This window comes from Lithobates pipiens, unplaced genomic scaffold, assembly GCF_037356315.1.
Source record: "Lithobates pipiens isolate NorthernLeopardFrog02 unplaced genomic scaffold, aLitPip1_a1.2 Scaffold_23, whole genome shotgun sequence".
Taxonomy (NCBI): domain Eukaryota; kingdom Metazoa; phylum Chordata; class Amphibia; order Anura; family Ranidae; genus Lithobates; species Lithobates pipiens.
Genome location: NW_027507785.1, coordinates 310,705,846 through 310,724,607, shown reverse-complemented (window position 1 = coordinate 310,724,607; position 18,762 = coordinate 310,705,846). Strand labels below are relative to the sequence as shown.

Below are 18,762 nucleotides of genomic sequence, written 5' to 3'. Positions count from 1 at the left end.
ACTATTTTACCCCTTCGGTCTCACGAAAAACTTGTTGGAAGTGACTCATGCAGATAGCAGGGGAACTGGGCTGTGGACAGAAATAACACTTGCTATGGATTGAGGCAAGTACACACTAAAAAAGGGATATGCATTGTTAATGACTGAGGTTTACAAACCACTTTAAATGTAAAATGACCTTAGACTTATCTTCTCAAATTCATGGCACACCTGTATGATGGGGGACTAGACACAAGCTTTCCTGCTCAGTATAGGAATGAATAACATGAAACTTGGCCCATTCAGGATTAGGTAATATGCACAAGGCTGCGATTATAAACCACTGGGCTCCATACAGCCTACCTGACAGCCCCCCCCCCCCCCCCAGCCGAAAATGACTAAGCCTCAGCTGCACAGATAAATGAATAGGAAGCGCTCTGAGGTTTCCTAGTCATTCACAAACTGAAGCATAGTAAAATGTTTATTATGCTTCAGTGATGGACACAGCAGTGATTGGTACCTACCAGCTCAGTGTGTTCATTCAGGAAAGGAAGAAGCCAATAAATTACCAGCCCCTTCCCCCCCCCCCCTCCCTACCGGAAACATCCCTGTGTGTGCCCCTAGCAGCTGCTGGCAAGAGAGGAGGAAACCCAGCAGGGCTGCAGGGGAAAGGGGATCCAGGGGATCCGGAGAGCAGATGGAAGGGGCACATGTGCTAGAACAAATCCCCCTGCAGTGCAGCCAGAGAGAGAATAAGGAGGAGAAGCTGGCAGTGCTGCAGGGGGAGGCAGAAGAGGATCGGTGTCTGCAATAAGACAGTACAGCTGGCTCTCCTGCTCAGCAGGTGCCCGGGCTCCCCCTTTTGAACTGATGGGGCCCGGGCCCAGTACAGTAGGGCTGGCTGTACTGCCTTATCAGTGGCCCTGGATGTGCATACAGTATGTGTGTATAGTGATCTGACCAGTAAGTCTGTTTTTCAAAACAACAAGCTCTCTTCCAGATGTATCAGTTACAGTGAAGATCTGTGAGATGACAGAGGACAGAATGTACCCAATCATCTTAATGGTATAAGAAAACGGAAGCAACTAGGATTTTGTCACTTCTGGTTTCACCACATTTTGCCAAACATTAAAGTGTATCTTTTCCCCAAAATTTTTTAAATCACTTCAATACTGGAAAATTTCACGCAGTCATGCAACACTGTACCCAAACAAAAGTTTTATCATTTTTTTTCCCTCACAAATAGAGCTTTCTTTTGGAGGTATTCGATCACCCCTGCATTTTTTTATTTTCTGCTAAACAAAAAAAAAAAAAAGACCAAAAATTTGGGGGGGGGGGGAACAGTTTTTCTTCGTTTCTGTTATAAAATGTTGTCATTAAGTACTGATATGCAGCACTGATGGGCACTTGTAGGTGTCATTGGTAGGCAGCACTGACAGGCATTACTGATTGGTATCCTTGATTGGTCTGTACTGATAACCAGTGCCGCCTAAAAGAGCCCACCAGTGACGCCTAAAAGAAGCCACCAGTGACGCCTAAAAGAAGCCACCAGTGACGCCTAAAAGAGGCCACCAGTGACGCCTAAAAGAGGCCACCAGTGACGCCTAAAAGAGGCCACCAGTGACGCCTAAAAGAGGCCACCAGTGACGCCTAAAAGAGGCCACCAGTGACGCCTAAAAGAGGCCACCAGTGACGCCTAAAAGAGGCCACCAGTGACGCCTAAAAGAGGCCACCAGTGACGCCTAAAAGAGGCCACCAGTGACGCCTAAAAGAGGCCACCAGTGACGCCTAAAAGAGGCCACCAGTGACGCCTAAAAGTGGCCACCAGTGACGCCTAAAAGTGGCCACCACTGCCGCCTATCACTGCCACCTATGAGTGCATATCAGTGGCGATCAGCGCATTGATTATCAGTACAGAATAATCAAGGATACCAATGCGCTGATTATCAGTGCAAACCCCCGTCAGGAGAGCAGCTGATCGGCACAGATATGCACCGATAGGCAGCACCGATGGGCACTTATAACTGATGGACATTACTGATTGGCATCCTTGATGAGCACTGGATGGTATCCCTGGTGGGTGCTAGTGGGCACCCTGGATGGGTCTGTACTGACAATCAATGCACTGATCATCAGCGCAGACCCCACATCAGGGGAGCTGCTGATCGGCTCTCTGCTACTCACACCTTGTCAGCACAAATAGAGGAAAATCTGATCTGAACGGCACTTCCCGGTTACGATGTGATTGGACACAGCTGATCACCTGGTAAAGAGCCTACGTCATAGGCTCTTTACCAGGACCGGACGTGTGTGAGTGGCTTATCTTGCTGATCATCATATAAGGCCCAGTCAGGAAAATAACGCCATCCTGCTGGCCGTCATTCTGCATAGAGCGGGCAAGCAGTGGTTAAAAAAGCTGCTGCAAACACTGCGTGATAAGAAAAAAAAAGCAACGACCACCATTTTATTCTCTAGGTCCTCTGCTTAAAAATACATATGATGTTTAGGGGCTTCAAATCATTTTGCAGCAAAAAAAAAAAAAAAAAGAAAAGCTAATTTTTACATGGAGAAGAATGTCAGAATTGGCCTGGTAGAGAAGCATTATTATGAAATTTTAGAATACAGTGACAGGCCACACCTGATTTGCTGTTTTTTGTTCCATCATCGCTTGTAAAAAGTCAGCACCATATTCTAGCTTTTACACAGTACCTGTGGCGTTTTGTTCATACCAATAAATTGAACGATTTTTAAACGTGAACCTAGACTTTGCCCATTCAGAACAAACAAAACCCCAATTACCTCTCACACATATCAAATATAAAAAGGCAGCAGGAGCCGAATGCTATGGGTCCAACTTGCTTCCAGTATAAAGATATACGATTTCTTTCAGACTGGTCCTATAGTGGAAAAAAAAGTAAAGATATTTAAGTACTAATACATTTAGCAATGAACATGTAAGTCAATACATTCTGGCCTGAGTAGCAGAGAGAACAGACGCAGACTGCATAAAGCCATACAAATTAGGACAGGTGCCCTTTGCACTCTCTCATCAAATCTTTTGATTTAACCAGTTAAGAAATGCTGTCTATGAGTATATTTTTATTTATTTATAATCTTTGGGTCTAAAAAAAATATATATATATATATATATATATATACACATTTGATCAATAGACAAATAACCAATCCCCTCTGTGTGATCAATGTATATAGCAGATATTTTAACAAACATTGTATCACACAAACAATAGCTCTTTGTTACACCACATCCTTTGCAGAATGAATCTGAATGGGGAGGGTCTGGTTCATTATAATCACATGGTGCACTCTCAGTGTTGTAGGGAGAAAAGCTGCAAGGTTTGCATTTCTTTAGAAGTATTTAACCTATGTGGAGTATCTCACCAAAAACGCAAACCCCCTATTGCACAGGGTGTTAAATTTGACTTGCATCTTTTGGGGAAATCTATAAGCCAATCACACAACAAGGAAACAACGATTTTGGAGGTATTCTGAACTGTGTGTTCAGAAAAGCAGTCAATGTATTGGTATGTACAGAACGCCTCCAGGTTGCCATATTACATTGAATTTTATCAAAATGGCTGTGTATCGAACAGGAAAGGTCATTTTTATTAACATATTAACATTAAACAATATGACTTTGTAGCAATTGTATAAGCTTTATTATTTTATTTGTTTTATTTTTTTCTATTAAAGTGAAGCTATCCTTTAAAGTGTTACTAATCCCAGGAGCCCACATTCATTATATCTGGTCTCCCACAGTACACAGAACATGGAAATACGATTATTTTAGTAAATATAAACTACTAAATACCTTTTTCATCAGCCGTATAGAGCAGTCTTGTGACTTTTATGAGTGTCTGGTTAAAGCTTGTTGGAGGATTTTTCATTCTCCCCCTGACTGTCCTATGAGGCTGCAGGACCCCTGACCCTCTGTCTGGAAAGTGCCGATTGGCCCTGTGCTGATCATATGCACTCTCCCACGAGGAAAAAAAAAACCATTGGGCCATTCGGGCACTGCCCAAGGGCCTCAAGCCACTAGGGGGCCCCATCAGGGTTGCCAGCCTCAGTAAAACCAGGGACACACAAATATATAGTATCATTAATTCCCAAGAAAATCGCAGCAAAAAAAAAAATATATACTATATTGACAGCGCTAAAAACCAGGGACAGTATGTAAAAATTTGTGTTTTTTTTTTTTTTTACATCTGTCTCTGAAATGTCCCTTACCAACATCCTTTTGGTCTAAAAAAAATCTAGAGATTATAGCTGCCCCACCTCTCCAGTACCTTCTCAGCCAATAGAAACATGTCTGTGTATACTGTGTGATTGTATACTGTGTGTGTGTGTGTGTGTGTGTGTGTGTGTGTGTTTGTGTATACATGTATGTGTATACTGTGTGATTGTATACTGTTTGGCCCCATAATCTCCAATTGCCTGGGGGCCCCCATAAGTTGTCAGTCCGCCCCTGCTCTCACGGCTCCTCCCCGCATTAGATAACCCCCTTGGAGAAGCGCTCTCCCGAGGGGGGTTACCTTGCGGGCATGTTCCCGAGTCCAGCATTCGATGTCCATAGTGGCCGAATGCAGGACTCGGCCCCGCCCCCCAGTGCCCGTGTCATTGGATTTGATTGACAGCAGCGGGAGCCAAGGACTGCACTGCTATCAATCTATCCAATCAAGAGCCGGAAACCCATGGAAAGAGGGACACACCAACAGAAATTCAGGGCTCGGGTAAGTAAAACGGGGAAAAAGGGGCCATAGGATGCATTAAGGGGAAAAAACTCGAGTCTTTACAACCCCTTTGAGCTAAGGTTAATGGAATAGAACCAAAACTGGGAAGCCAACAATTTGATCAGATTAAGAGAGTCACTAAAACCAAAAGTCCCAGGGTGACAAATTCCATTTCTTCTCCTCTGCCTGGGAGTTTTGGGTTTCCCTCCCACCTTTGTGTGTTCCAACTCTCCATCTTAAATTTTTTTGTAATAAAAAAAATAAAAAAATAAAAAAATGGTCAGGGAAAGTGGGAGCCCCTCAGAATAGCCACAATTCTTTGGAGACTAGCTAGCGTCTACAAAAACTTTTTAGATGACTACTACTTTAAAAGAAATCTTGTCACCTCCTAATTGAATAAAAAAATAAAATATATATATATATATATTTTTTAAAGTAGCTTTTAAAAACCTGTCCTGCCGACTGCACCACCATTCTCTACTATAAAAAAAAAAAAAAAAAAAAAAAAAGATATCGCTACCTATTAAAAAAAAAAAAAAAAAAAGTTCAACATCTGGTACTTCCAGGAGTGTTGGACGCATGGTGTCCACTTTGCACTTGGTGGCTCCTTCCGCTGATCCCTACATCAATAGTGCACCCTATGGTGAGGTAGGGGATCGGCTGAAGAAACCACATCACACGATTCGGCAAGGACCAGGCATTTGATATATTCAAAAGTGTTGGAGACAGATTGTTCAACATGTGGCATCTCTAAAATACAAGAGGAGAATGGCAGTTCAGGCAGCAGGACAACAAGTACTCTCCCAAGCAGCTTTACTTGCATTCCCGTTCGGCAGTAAAAGGGCTAGCTTAGGGCTCCGCCAACTTAAATTTTTCAGATATTTGGTAAAAAGGGGTTTTTCGTTTTGCTGGGCAGCTCTGAAAAGAGTAGAGGGAAAAGTGACCAGGTCCAAAGTATCAGGAAGCAGGAGGCGGCCTCTGCTTACCGGTCAAGTTACAATTCTTACCATCATGTGTTCCCCACAGAAGATGATCCAAAAGGAAAGGAGCATCACATAGAAGATGCCTTGGCGGATATCTCCGAAAAGCAGCATCCATGTCCAGTTAAACCCAATAGAGAACCATTCAACGGGAATGTTAATAAAAGTCATGGAGATGCCCAGAGCGAATATAACCCTGAAGAAAGAAAATAGGATTAAAAGGATATCCATAGGATAAATATTTGCTAACCAGAAACAATTCATCATTCAAAACACTGCAGGTTGGAACTACAGTGCTGAAAATATACCAAAACCTTAACTCCAGCCAAAACTATTTTTTAAAAGGTGAACTCCAGGGAGAAGAAGCATTAATCCAGCTCTGTGCCCATAGAAGCCCCATTCGTGCTTCCATTGTAGAGACCCCAATCTCTGTGCTGCCATTATGGAGACCCTAAAATCTGTCTACGGGGCTGCATATGGTTGTTTTTAGTATGTAATAACGGTTATCCATAGAAGCCCAATAATATGACATTAAACATACGTGACTTGCATTTAAAAGTAAGTACCGGGTTTTGATTTCGTATTAGCCTTTTGTAGTCCCCTGTGCAACAGAACTCAAGACTGGGGAAGAGAGGAGCAGCACAAGAAGCCAATCAGCTCTGCTGCAGTGCAAGGAACATGCTGATAGAATAATGCCCTGTACACACGGTCGGACATTCCGACTACAAAATCTGTCAGATTTTTTCCGCCCAAACCTGTCTTGCATACACACGGTCGCACAAAGTTGTTGGAAAATCCGATCGTTCAGAACGCGGTGATGTAGAACGCATACGACGGGACTATAAAACGGGCTAGTAGCCAATAGCTTTTGTCTCGTAAATTATTATGAGCATGCGTGGCCCTTGTTGCAGTCGGAGTTGTCTACACACGATCGGAATTTAAACAATCGGATTTTGTTGTCAGAAAATTTTAGATCCAGATCTCAAACTTTGCGTGTCGCAAATTCCCGATGGAAAAAGTCAGATGGAGCCCACACACACAATCGGATTTCCCGACAACAAGATCCGATCGCACATTTTCCATTGAAAAGTCTGACCGTGTGTACAGGGCATAAGAGAGCCAGAGTGACAGAAAGATGAGCTTACCAGTCTAAATTTCAAGACTGCATGGACAGAAACACAAGTTTGTTGGCAGGTAAAACATCTCCCTTCTATGCATTTCATCAGAGTAATTGTTTGCCAGGAGATTGGCTTTAAATGAGAAGCATAGCCAAATCTTTTTTGGCACTACTTCTCCTATAGAGGACAGGAGTGCAGTTATTCTGGCACTTCTGTGACCCGTTTTCAGCTTCACTCAGTTGGTTCAGGCGCTGGATGGATCTTGGCTTTACAGTCAGTGTTGATGGGGGAATTCCTCCCAAAGCGCTATTGTGTTGTGTCGGCCAGGAAGGCTCCCTACACCCTTCATCAGCAGAACACAATAGGGCTGCAGGAGGCATTCTCGTATTAACACTGACTGTTTTGATGAGGAAATCAAGCGATTTTCTTTCCTTCCACCAATCGAATCATCTAAGGCTATGACATTTAAAAAAAATAAAATAAAATGCTGACAATTGGTGCCAAATAGATAATAGTTAAAAAAAAATAAAAAAGGGGGAGGGCGGGTTGTCACGATTTGGTGCAATAGGGGTATGCAGTAGCATGCCGAGACAATGGTGCAACAGTAGTTTATATGACATGCCCTGCACCAATGTAATGGGTCATTAGTTGGAAAAGAAATTGCACTTCTAGGTACCATGTCAGCTGGTAGCACACCAACAGATACAGTTGAGCTCAAAAGTTTGCATACCCTGTCAGAAATTGTGAAATTTTGTCATTGATATGGAAAATATGACTGATCATGCCAAAAAAACCTCTCTTATTTAAGGTTAGTGATCACATGAAGCCAATTATTATCACATTTTTGGGCTCCTTTTAAAATCATAATAGCAGAAATCACTCAAATGGCCCTGATGAAAAGTTTACATACCCTGGAATGTTTGGTCTTGGTACAGATACAGAAGGTGGCATACACAGGTTAAAATGGCTATTAAAGGTTAATTTGCCACATTTGTGGCTTTTAAAATCACAATTAGTGTCTGGGTATAAATAGTCAATGAGTTTGTTAGGTCTCACACGGATGCGCTAAGCAGGCTAGACACTGAGCCATGGGGATCAGAAAAGAACATGCTAAAGACCTGCGTAACAAGGTAATGAAACTTTACAAAGATGGAAAAGGATATAAAAAGATATCCAAAGCCTTGAATATGCCAGTCAGTACTGTTCAATCATTTAATAAGTGGAAAATGTGGGGATCTCGATACCAAAGTCAAGGTCAAATAGATCAAGAAACATTTCAGCTATAACTGTCACAGGAATTGTTCGGGATACAAAGGAAAACCCACAGGTAACCTCAGGAGAAATACAGTCTGCTCTGGAAAAAGATGGCATGGTTGTTTTTAAGGAGCACAATACAATATTTGAACAAAAAACAGCTGCATGGTCAAGTTGCCAGAAAGAAGCCTTTACTGCACAAGTTCCACAAAAAAGCCTGGTTACAATATGCCCAACACCACCTTGACACGCCTCATTGGCTTTTTTGTGGCATTGGCGCAGTAAAGGCTTCATTCTGGCAGCTCAACCATGCAGCTCTTTTTTGTTTAAGTATCGTTGAATCGTGCTCCTTAAAAAAAACAACCACACCATTTTTTGGAGAGCAGCTCTACCTCACCTTGGCTTGGTATCAAGAGCCCTGAATTTTCAACTTCTTAATAATGGATTAAACCGTACTGACATATTCAAGGCTTTGGGTATCTTTTTATATCCTTTTCCATCTTTATAAAGTTCCATTACTTTGTTACGTAGGTCTTTTGACTGTTCTTTTCTACCTTCTCATGGCTCAGTGTCTAGCCTGCTTAGGGCATCCAAAGGAGCACTAACAAACTCATCGACTATTTATACACAGACACCAATTGTGGTTTACAAAGCCACACATGTGGGAAATTAAATGCACTTTGAACCTGTGTGCGCCACCTTTTGAGTCTGTACCACGGTCAAACATTCCAGGGTATGTAAAAAAAAATTATCAGGGCCATTTGGGTGATTTGTTAGTTTTTTTGGATCCTTTTTAAATCATAACAGAAATCACCCAAATGGCCCTGATAAAAAGTTTACATACCTTGGAATGTTTGGCCTTGGTACAGACACACCCAGGTTAAAATGGCAAAGGTTAATTTCCAGGGTATGTAAACCTTTCATTGGGGCTATTTGGGTGATTTCTGTTATTATGATTTTAAAAGGAGCCCAAAAAACTATGTGATAATAAATGGCTTCATGTGATCATTATCCTTGAATAAAAGACAGTTTTTGTTGGCATGATTAGTCATATTTTCAATATAAACGCCAAAATTTCACAATTTCTGCCAACTGTATAATTGGCAACTAAAATTTTAAAAAGTGCTGTATTCAAAAAAAAATGTAACATTTTTTTTAAATATATATATTTTTTTTACAAGAATTATTATTTAAAAATGTAATTATACCATATGCAAAAAATAATAAAACAGTCCAAATAACTATATAATAGTCAATCTAACGTGAAAGAAAGCTCAGAAAGATTTATAAAAAGACAGCCATATAGTATAATATTATACAGATACAAAATTGATTAAAACAACCAAAATACACACAAGTATATACTGTATATAAACAATGCTTACACAAACACAAGCAAATCCCAGTAATGAAAAGGGCCTCTTCCAGACTAGAGGATGACGCCACAAATAGGTGAAGTCAACGTATGCAACGTCATCACGCATCTTCCTTCTGGTCCAGAAGCTGCCCGTTCGATTCCTGGGACTGCCTTTGTGATTGTCTAAGCATTGTTCTCAGAATAAAATATATATATATATATATATACACACACATACACACACACACACACACACACGTGAGTATTTTGGATGCTTTAATACATTTTTTTTTACCCATATGGTTTTACACTATATGGCTTCCTTGATTAATCTTTCGGAACTTTGGAGGAAGCCAGTTGAGAATGGTGTATGTGGAGGGCTACATTTCCAGAGGATCCCTTATATATAAATGCATGTTGACTTCTCTTAAACGGAGGGTCAAATGGCTAAGGTAACCTTGATTCCCCAATCAGTGTTGGCGAGCAACACGGTGGTGTTGTGTCCATAAGTGTGAAGAGCTGAACTTTATTACCATTGAGGGAAGATTTATCGCAAACTAGACATGTGAACTGCTGAAAAAATTTGATCGTTTTAGTTTCATTCGTTTTTGTTTGATTTTTTTTTCAGTTTTTCAGGTCATTCTTTATGATCACAATTAGTAGATCCTAAAATATGAAAATCCAAAAGAATTACCAACTATTAAAATTATAGGCATCGGAAATTCCTTTCAAATTTGGCTGTTAGTGAAGATAACAAATACGAATTTATCTAAAGTTACGAATTATCTGGAATAACAAATGCTGCATCTAAACAAATGGAATGAAATGAATAACAAACACTAATAAAACATTTTTATTATTATTGTTATTATTAATTCAATACGTTCCATTTGTTTAGATACGGCATTCATTATTTCGGATAATTCATAAATTCGTATTCGTTACGTTCATTAAACAGACAAATTTGAAAGGAAATTCCAATACCTATAATTTAATACTTCATAATAGTTATTAGTTATTTGATTCCGAATAATGAAATTTACGAATACACGAATTTTAGAATATTTGAATTTACGAATATTCAGAAAAATTCGTTAAACGGGTTTTCGTTAATTCGGATATTTAGAAATTCGTTAAACAAATCTGAAACGAATTGCACATGTCTAAGCGTGTCTTAAAGCTGGTTTCCCCCATCAGTGTTGGCGAGCAAAACTGTGGTGTGGTGTCCGTAATTTATAATATTATTACTATTGTAATTTAATTATTATTTACATAAGGCATTCGTTATTTCGGATAGTTCATCATTTCAGAAAAAAATCGTAAATGCCAAGTTCACGAACAGCCAAAATTTGAAAGGCAATTCCAATACCTATAATTTAATAATTCATAATAGTTATTACAGATTTTAGAACTGTTGGGTTTTCAAATTTACAAATTTTAGAATTCGTGAATTTTTGAAAAAATTTGTTAGGGGGGTTCTCATTAATATGGATATTTCCAAATTAATGAATTTGTTGAAATTCATAAAAAAACGAATTTAGAACTAAACAAATTGCACATGTCTAAAGCAGGTCATGAAGCTTGATTTCCCCATCAGTGTTGGCGAGCAACACTGTGGTGTGGTGCCCAAAAGTGTGAAGAGCTGCACTTTATTACCATTGAGGGAAGATTTATCGAAAACGTATAATTTATTTACATTTATTCACATTGAATGGTGGACTATTAGTTATTTGGACTCTATTTCTTTTTTTTGCACATGGTGTAATTAAGTTTTGATATAATTCTTTGCATTATACATTTTTTTTCTAGCGCATTTTATGAACATAATAGGTCATGAGCAACAATTCTTACTCCTGAACAATCTTAATTTATTTGGCCCATTTTATGGAGTCAATCTGCCAGGTTAGGGTATATTTGTACGGCCATATTTAACAAGACAAAGTCACCAAGTATTGTACAATCTTTGCAGGAACTGGTACATTTGCCAAGAGATGACGGCAGAGTTTGGAATATTATGAAATGGGTGTCAAGGGACAGATTGCTCCATATAAAATCGCTGTTAACAAAAGACTTCAAACAGTCAAAATTTTCAAAATGCAACAGCTCATCTAATTTGACCCCATTTACTGAAGAACTATGTATTATGTTGCATTTTTTTTTTTCTTATTTCCTGTATCGCATTACTGTTGTCATTGAAGGTACGGGATCTGCAGTCTGCAGCTATTAAGACAATGCAAATCTGCTAAAGAAGAATTTACTATTCACTTACTTTTCCAGCAGCACCGGCGGTCGGGTCATCATAACGATCCTCCTCCAGTACCAGATCATAATGATTAGGATACTCGGTGTCAGGAATGTTTTCATAGCAAACCACACTCTGGTAAAGCCTCCATTCTGGAAAATCGACTACACAGGGGATAAAAAAAAATAAATAAATCAGGAGGCAAACATGCAATGTACCTGGAGCAGGGACGGCAGTCTATGGACAATCTAGGAGCTACCAATCAATTAAAAGATAATCTGCTGGCTAGCTTAGGACAGCAGCCCTTCATTGTAGGGTAGCAGGGAGGTTATTTTCATTTGTCCCCTATACTTGTAATTATAGGACATTTCTGGGGAAAGGGGCTTTAATCGTGCAGCCTGCAGGGAACATAGATACTAGCCACTTAAAGCGGGAGTTTCCACCGTTTTTTTTTTTTAAAAGTCAGCAGCTAAAAATACTGCAGCTGCTGACTTTTAAAATAAGGACACTTACCCGCCCAGCACGCCCGCGATGTCGGCACCCAAAGCCGATCTCTCGCCGCCATCTTGGGTATGGGAATCAGGAAGTGGAGCCTTGCGGCTTCACTTCCCGGTTCCCTACTGCGCATGCTCGAGTCACACTGCGCAATATGGATGGTCCCCGCTGTCTCTGGGATCCGTGTGTTTCCCAGCAGACAGCGGGGGACCCGCAGGAATGGGTGTAAATATCCGCAGATATCTATGCCGGAAGTGGGTGCAAATACCTGTACTATACAGGTATCTGCACCCCCCTGAAAGGTGCCAATTGTGGCGCCGGGGGGGGGGGGGAGGGTTCCAATGAGCGGCAGTTCCACTTTAGGGTGGAGCTCCACTTAAATCTCAACCTGTTACTTTACCCAGGATGTGAATTTCTCCTTAAAAAGATACATTCCACATCTTGTAAAAAAAAAAAAAAAAAAAAAAAAAAGAAATGCACCCATACTACTGTAGCAACCTCTAGTGCTGCAAGTGTAAATAGGTTTTTTTTCCTAGTACAGATACATTTATGTAGTCTTGGCTGGTAGCCAAGCCTGCTTGTTTGTTTCCTGGGTTGGGCAAGAATCCAGGGAGAGCTGGATAACTCACAGGCAGCATCACTGAGACCTCCCACCTATTTCTAGAATGTGTTGGAACCTTCTGGAAAGATGGGAGGGGAGGCAAGGTGGAACTGCCTGGAGTATTCTGAAGGCCTTGACCCATCCCCAACTCACATTGGCAGAGGGCAGGCCCCTCAAATACTCAGGGTCAGCCAAGCTGGGGAGGAGATTTAGGCCTTTGAGGAAGCTCCCCAGTCTGGGGAGGGGGCGATTGACCTTGGGCCTGGGCTCGGGTGTAGACAGGGCCCTCAAGAAGGATGAAGGTGTCCTGGACAGGAGGCACGGGAGCAAGGAGGACAATGGGAGAACACTGCCAGGCAAGTCTCTAGGAGCAACAGGAACAGCCGAGAAGGCTGGTGAGTGACACACAATCAGAAGAAGGACTGGGAGGCAAGCCCAAGAGGACTGGGATGGAGCAGTCTAGGGTGGGTGCAGAGCCAATCAGGAGGACAGTGGTGGCACGATCAGTGGAAAGAGGCAGCTGCAGCCAGGAGGGCTGGCAGGGCCTGATGAGGTGGTGCTGGGAGCAGTAGCCACATGTGGGACAGCTAACACTAAAAACTACTACAAATTTTGCTACACCATAGGGGCCCACGGTCATTTGCTTTGGGCCTGGCTGAGCCAGTGTCAATCACCAGCAGCTCCTATGGGGGTACCGCTACACTACAAAAAGAGGGTGGCCCTTGGACTTAAGCATTCAGCAGTGAGTATTGATTTGCAATGGGGCTATAATGGTTGTGATCCCTAGCAGTTTCAAGCAATTTACACTCTATGTCTTGCACCATACCTCTATACAATTCAACCACACTGGTAGTATAACTGTAGTCTCTCACTATTCCCTAAACCTAATTTTCAGACTCCAACAGTCTGTAGCATTGCATACACTGAATATTATGAACTACAATTGTTGGTGGTAACAGGGACCACCAACTGAGGTCCTTGTGCCATATTCCCTATACCATAATTTGCACCACAACCAATAGAGACCAGTTTATCTACCCACTAGGTTCTACTGATCTGCTTATCTTTAGGTTTCGCTAATCTTTTAGGTTACTTTGCGATAAAGCAAGGAGGCAGAACCCTGTGGTATATTAACATGTTTTAACAAAGAAAAGATTCCTCAAATTGGGATTGTAAAATGGATCACAAACAGTATTCATAAAAAATTACAAATGTATGTATCAAAACATACATGACAAAAATATTTGTGACAGTAAAAACAAACACATGAGAAATATACAGCCAGCTGAAGACAAAACCAAAACTGTCCAACGCGTTTCAAAAACACAGTGTAGATCATCTTTAGGGACAAAAAAGGGCTTGAAATTTCAAAAACTGTAGTTTAAATCCCAAGCATTCTACCAAACAGTAGAAATGCCTCAGAAGGATAAGAGTAAGTGGTCCACCAGGGTCACGCATGAATGTCAGCCACAGTGTCGTAAGCCAAGATATTTTGCATAAGGCCCAAAAGCATCTTGTGGGAGATATATTGAGCCAAAAAAGGTCTCACTGCAACATATCTCCAACATATCTATAATTTATAATGGCTTCAAAAACTAGAGAGCGCTCAATATCCAAAGGCGTATTGTGTCAAAAATGGAGACGGTCTTATGCCTCGGACACACAATCGGACTTTCCTACAACAAAACCATGACATTTTGTTCGAAGGATGTTGGCTCCAACTTGTCTTGCATACACACGGTCACACAAATGTTGGCCAAAAATTACAAACGTAGTTATGTACAAGACGTACGGCAAAAAGCAAGTTCAATAGTCATGTGATATCACCATTACAAGCACCAGTTTTTCAAGATCGAGCGCTTCCGACTCGTCCTTTCTTCCGAGCATGTGTGTTTGTACTTTGGACTTTTGTCCAACGGACTTGTGTACACACAACCGGAAATTAGACAACACACATTTGTTGGCAGAAAATTTGAGAACATGCTAGCCAACATTTGTTGGCGGAAAGTCCAACAACAATTGTCCAATGTAGTGTACACACGGTCGGACTTACCGCCAACAAGCTCACATCCAACATTTCCCCGTGGGAAAATCTTCCCGTGTGTAAGCGACATTAGTCTTTACATATGCGCCTTCACATATCAGCGATCCAATGCAAGGGAGTCTATCTTGAGACTCAGATCCTGAAGTGGCCTTGCAAAGTTTGTGGAATTGCGTGGCTTCTTGTGTAAACCTGGTAACATGCTTTTGCCAAACAAGAATGGTGTACATACAAACCATGTATAAATTGTGGGAGAACAATACACCACATATAGAGGTTGATTTAAGTGTTGATCTTAAGGCAAATATAAAATGTACACTGCAAGTGCAGTTGCGCTAGATCTGAGGGCACGTTCTGAAGTTAGGGAAAGCTCTGCCGATTTTTATTATCCAATCATGTGCAAGCAAAAATGCTGTTTTTTTTATTTTTATTTTACTTGCATCTTCCCCTCAGATCTAGAGCAAGTGCACAGACTATTTGCCTTTAGTAAATCAACCCCATAGAGTATTACAAATATACAAACAACGCACAAGCATACCCTACCTAACCTTCCTAGCAAATGAGCATTGACAGTGGTTTGTATGCTTATACTCGGTCTTCTTTTAATTTTCCTACAATTGTAAGCAGATTGTACGTAAAGAATTCTTGTTTGGTAAAAGCACAACAATACAATACAGCGTTCTGCTCCCTTGCTTTATCGCAAAAAAACCTAAAAGATCTAAAAGATACATGCAAAACAATTGGGGACTTGTCCGGGATTTGCGCTAATGTTCAATTGAAAGCAACCCTTCAATTGAAAGCAACCCTTTTTCTGTTGCTTGTGCCAAGAAAAATGTTGAGTAAACTGTTTAGGAAAATAAAAATCACTACTATCAAAAGGTTCTCATTTTTGTAGGTAGGCTGCATTTCTGAGAAAATGGTCATCATGTTATCTCTGACGAGTACTTCACAAGTTCCTAAAGTATAGATTTCCAGGCTTTAAGTGACCCTGCAAGATGGCCATCCATCTTACTTGTTATGGTACCTAAATCATATAATTGATAAAAAAAAATGCTTACTACGGGGACAAATGAAAATCATAAGTAGGTATGCAAATTTACAACAGAATATTCAAAGTCTAATGCTGCGAACACATGATCATATTTCTCATCCGAAAAACATATGGCGGCTTTTCCGGCGGGATTCTGCTCAAGTTTGCCTTGCATACACACGGTCACGCAAAAGTTCACTGAAATTACGACCATTAAGAACGCGTTGACGTACAACACTACGACGAGCCGAGAAAATTAAGTTGAATGCTTCCGAGCATGCGTAGAATTGTTTCCAAGAATGCATTAGATAATTTGCACGTCGGAATTGCCACAGATGAACGCATTTTCGAATAGGAACTTTTCCAGACCGCAAAATTGAGAACATGCTCTCAGTCTTTTGCTGGCTGGAATTCGGTCAGCAAAAGACCGATGGAGCGTACACAGGGTCGCATTTTCCGACAAAAAACTCTCATCTGTCTTTTGCAGGCTGAAATTCCGATCGTGTATATGTGGCATTACAGATCAGCTGTGACTGGTTCTCTTTAAGGTGCACCCCCAATATCCATGTAGAGGGGAGGCAGTCACTGCCAATATTTCATATCACCGTTCTATCAGTTTGCTAGGAGCCTGCAACATTGCTGCATTACAAGTTCTGTCAAAGGCTCCCTTTGAACAAGCAAGAAAAAGATTTAAGCCGCAAAAGGTCTACTAGGGTAACAGATACACTTCAAGATCATCGTACAATGGATTACATATTAGAAACCAATTTGGTCTCCCCTTTCACTTGCGATTATGCATTTATTCTGAAGTAAATGGCACAAGAAAACAATTGAAACCATTCAGCATTAAAGTCAACAGCTCTAGACAAACATTCTCTGGCGCAGGAAAGGTCATCAGTAAGTCAGGCCTCAGCCTCTGAAATGAATAGGCTCTGCTGGGCTGGCGGCATCAGAAATGATGAGTCAGACCACTTGTAGAAGATTACAGGCTCAAAGAAAATCTAAAATTCATGTCAATGAAGTGGAGGTCTGAGACTGGGGGCCCCTTGTGACTGCTCGATTGCAAAGTAGTATCTACCAGCACAGGGAGAAAATTATGTATAAAGTTGGCCATTGCCTTGAGGTCAGCTAGACCTAGACGGATTCTTAAGTCTATAGTGGCATCAGACAGCCCACCCCTCGGAGAAAGAATGAAAAAAACAGAAGGTGGCACAGTGAGGTGTCTTCCTTCACTCCCTCATAGTACAGGTTTTCTTACCTAATCTTAAGGCTGTAGCACGCACCTAAATTCTCTATAGAACTTGGATGTACAAGGCAAGACCTAGAAACCTTATAATAATAATTCCAAAGGCGCACCTCGTATGGCCTGGTCCTCCACTATGACCATTGTGGTAGTGGAATCTGAGGGACCTGGCTGTCCAGCTAGTACCTGTTCTAGTGCCTCAATCTCATGAGCCACTGCTGGTGCTCCAGAGTAAATAATGCCTGCAAACGATGTTTGCGGGCATCATTGCTAAATAGCTGTTACAACATTATGTTACAAGGTATTTACACTAGTTCTTGTGTGAACGCTGTTTGATACGTACATAAAGGTTAGTTAAAGAGGAGTGCCACCTTAAACAAAAAATCTGCGGCTAGCTATCCCCGGAAGTGGGTGCAGATACCTGGATTACAAAAGGTATCTGCACCCCCCCGAAAGGTGGCAATTTTGGCACGGGAGGGAAACTTCCACTTTAGGGTGGAGGTCCCCTTTAAAGCAAACTGCAAATTAAAGAAAAAAGCCTGTATTTGTTCCTATTTAATCTCCCATTAATCCTTCGTAAACCATAATTAGCACTAATTAACCTCTTTCTTCCCTCCTTTTTTTGTGTTAGGCCCCTTTCACACTGAGGCGTATATAAAATTATATATATATTTTACACACACACAGACAGGGGAAAAAAGTATTTTATACCCTGCTGATTTTGTACGTTTTCCCACTGACAAAGAAATAATCAGTCTATAATTTTAATGGTAGGTTTATTTGAACCGTGAGAGACAGAACAAAAAGATCCAGAAAAACGCATTTCAAAAAAGTAAAAAATTGATTTGCATTTGAATGAGTGAAATAAGTATTAGATCCCTTATCCAATCAGCAATATTTCTGGCTCCCAGGTGTCTTCTATACAGGTAACAAGCTGAGATTAGGAGCACTCTTAAAGGGAGTGCTCCTTATCAAGGCTTGTTACTTGTATAAATTACTCCTGTCCACAGAAGCAATCAATCGCATTGCAATCTCTCCACAATGGCCAAGACCAAAGAGCTGTCCAAGGATGTCAGGGACAAGATTGTAGACCTACACAAGGCTGGAATGGGCTACAAGACCATCACCAAGCACGCTTGGTGAGAGGGTGACAACAGTCTGGGGCTCACCTCGTGGCATCATGAGAATGGTGAGAAATCAGCCGAGGACTACACGGGAGAATCTTGCCAATGATATCAAGGCAACTGGGACCATAGTCACCAAGAAAACAATTAGTAACACTACGCCGCGAAGGACTGAGATCCTGCAGCGCCTGCAAGGTCCCCCTGGTTAAGAAAGCACACGTACAGCCCGTCTAAAGTTTGCTAATGAACATCTGAATGATTCAGAGGAGAACTGGGTGAAAGTGTTGTGGTCAGATGAGACCAAAATCAAGATCTTTGGCATCAACTCAACTCACTGCTTGGAGGAGGAGGAGGAATGCTGCCTATGACCCCAAGAACACCACCCCACCATCAAACATGGAGGTGGAAACATTATGCTTTGGGGGTGTTTTTCTGCTAAGGGGACAGGGCAACTTCACCGCATCAAAGGGACGATGGACGGGGCCATGTACAGTCAAATTTTGGGTGGGAACCTCCTTCCCTCAGCCAGGGCATTGAAAATGGGTTG

General features: G+C 41.3%; 1 protein-coding gene across 1 annotated transcript in view; it reads right to left on the bottom strand.

Moving 5' to 3' along the window:
- WLS (Wnt ligand secretion mediator) overlaps positions 1-18,762 on the bottom strand; it is a 77,144-nt gene that overhangs the window by 23,356 nt on the left and 35,026 nt on the right. Inside the window, exons 5-7 of the mRNA XM_077450502.1 lie at positions 11,709-11,845; positions 5,738-5,906; positions 2,779-2,876 (exon numbers count right to left, since the gene is read on the bottom strand). Coding sequence (XP_077306628.1) covers positions 2,779-2,876; positions 5,738-5,906; positions 11,709-11,845 — 404 coding nt within the window. The remainder of the gene's footprint in view (positions 1-2,778; positions 2,877-5,737; positions 5,907-11,708; positions 11,846-18,762) is intronic.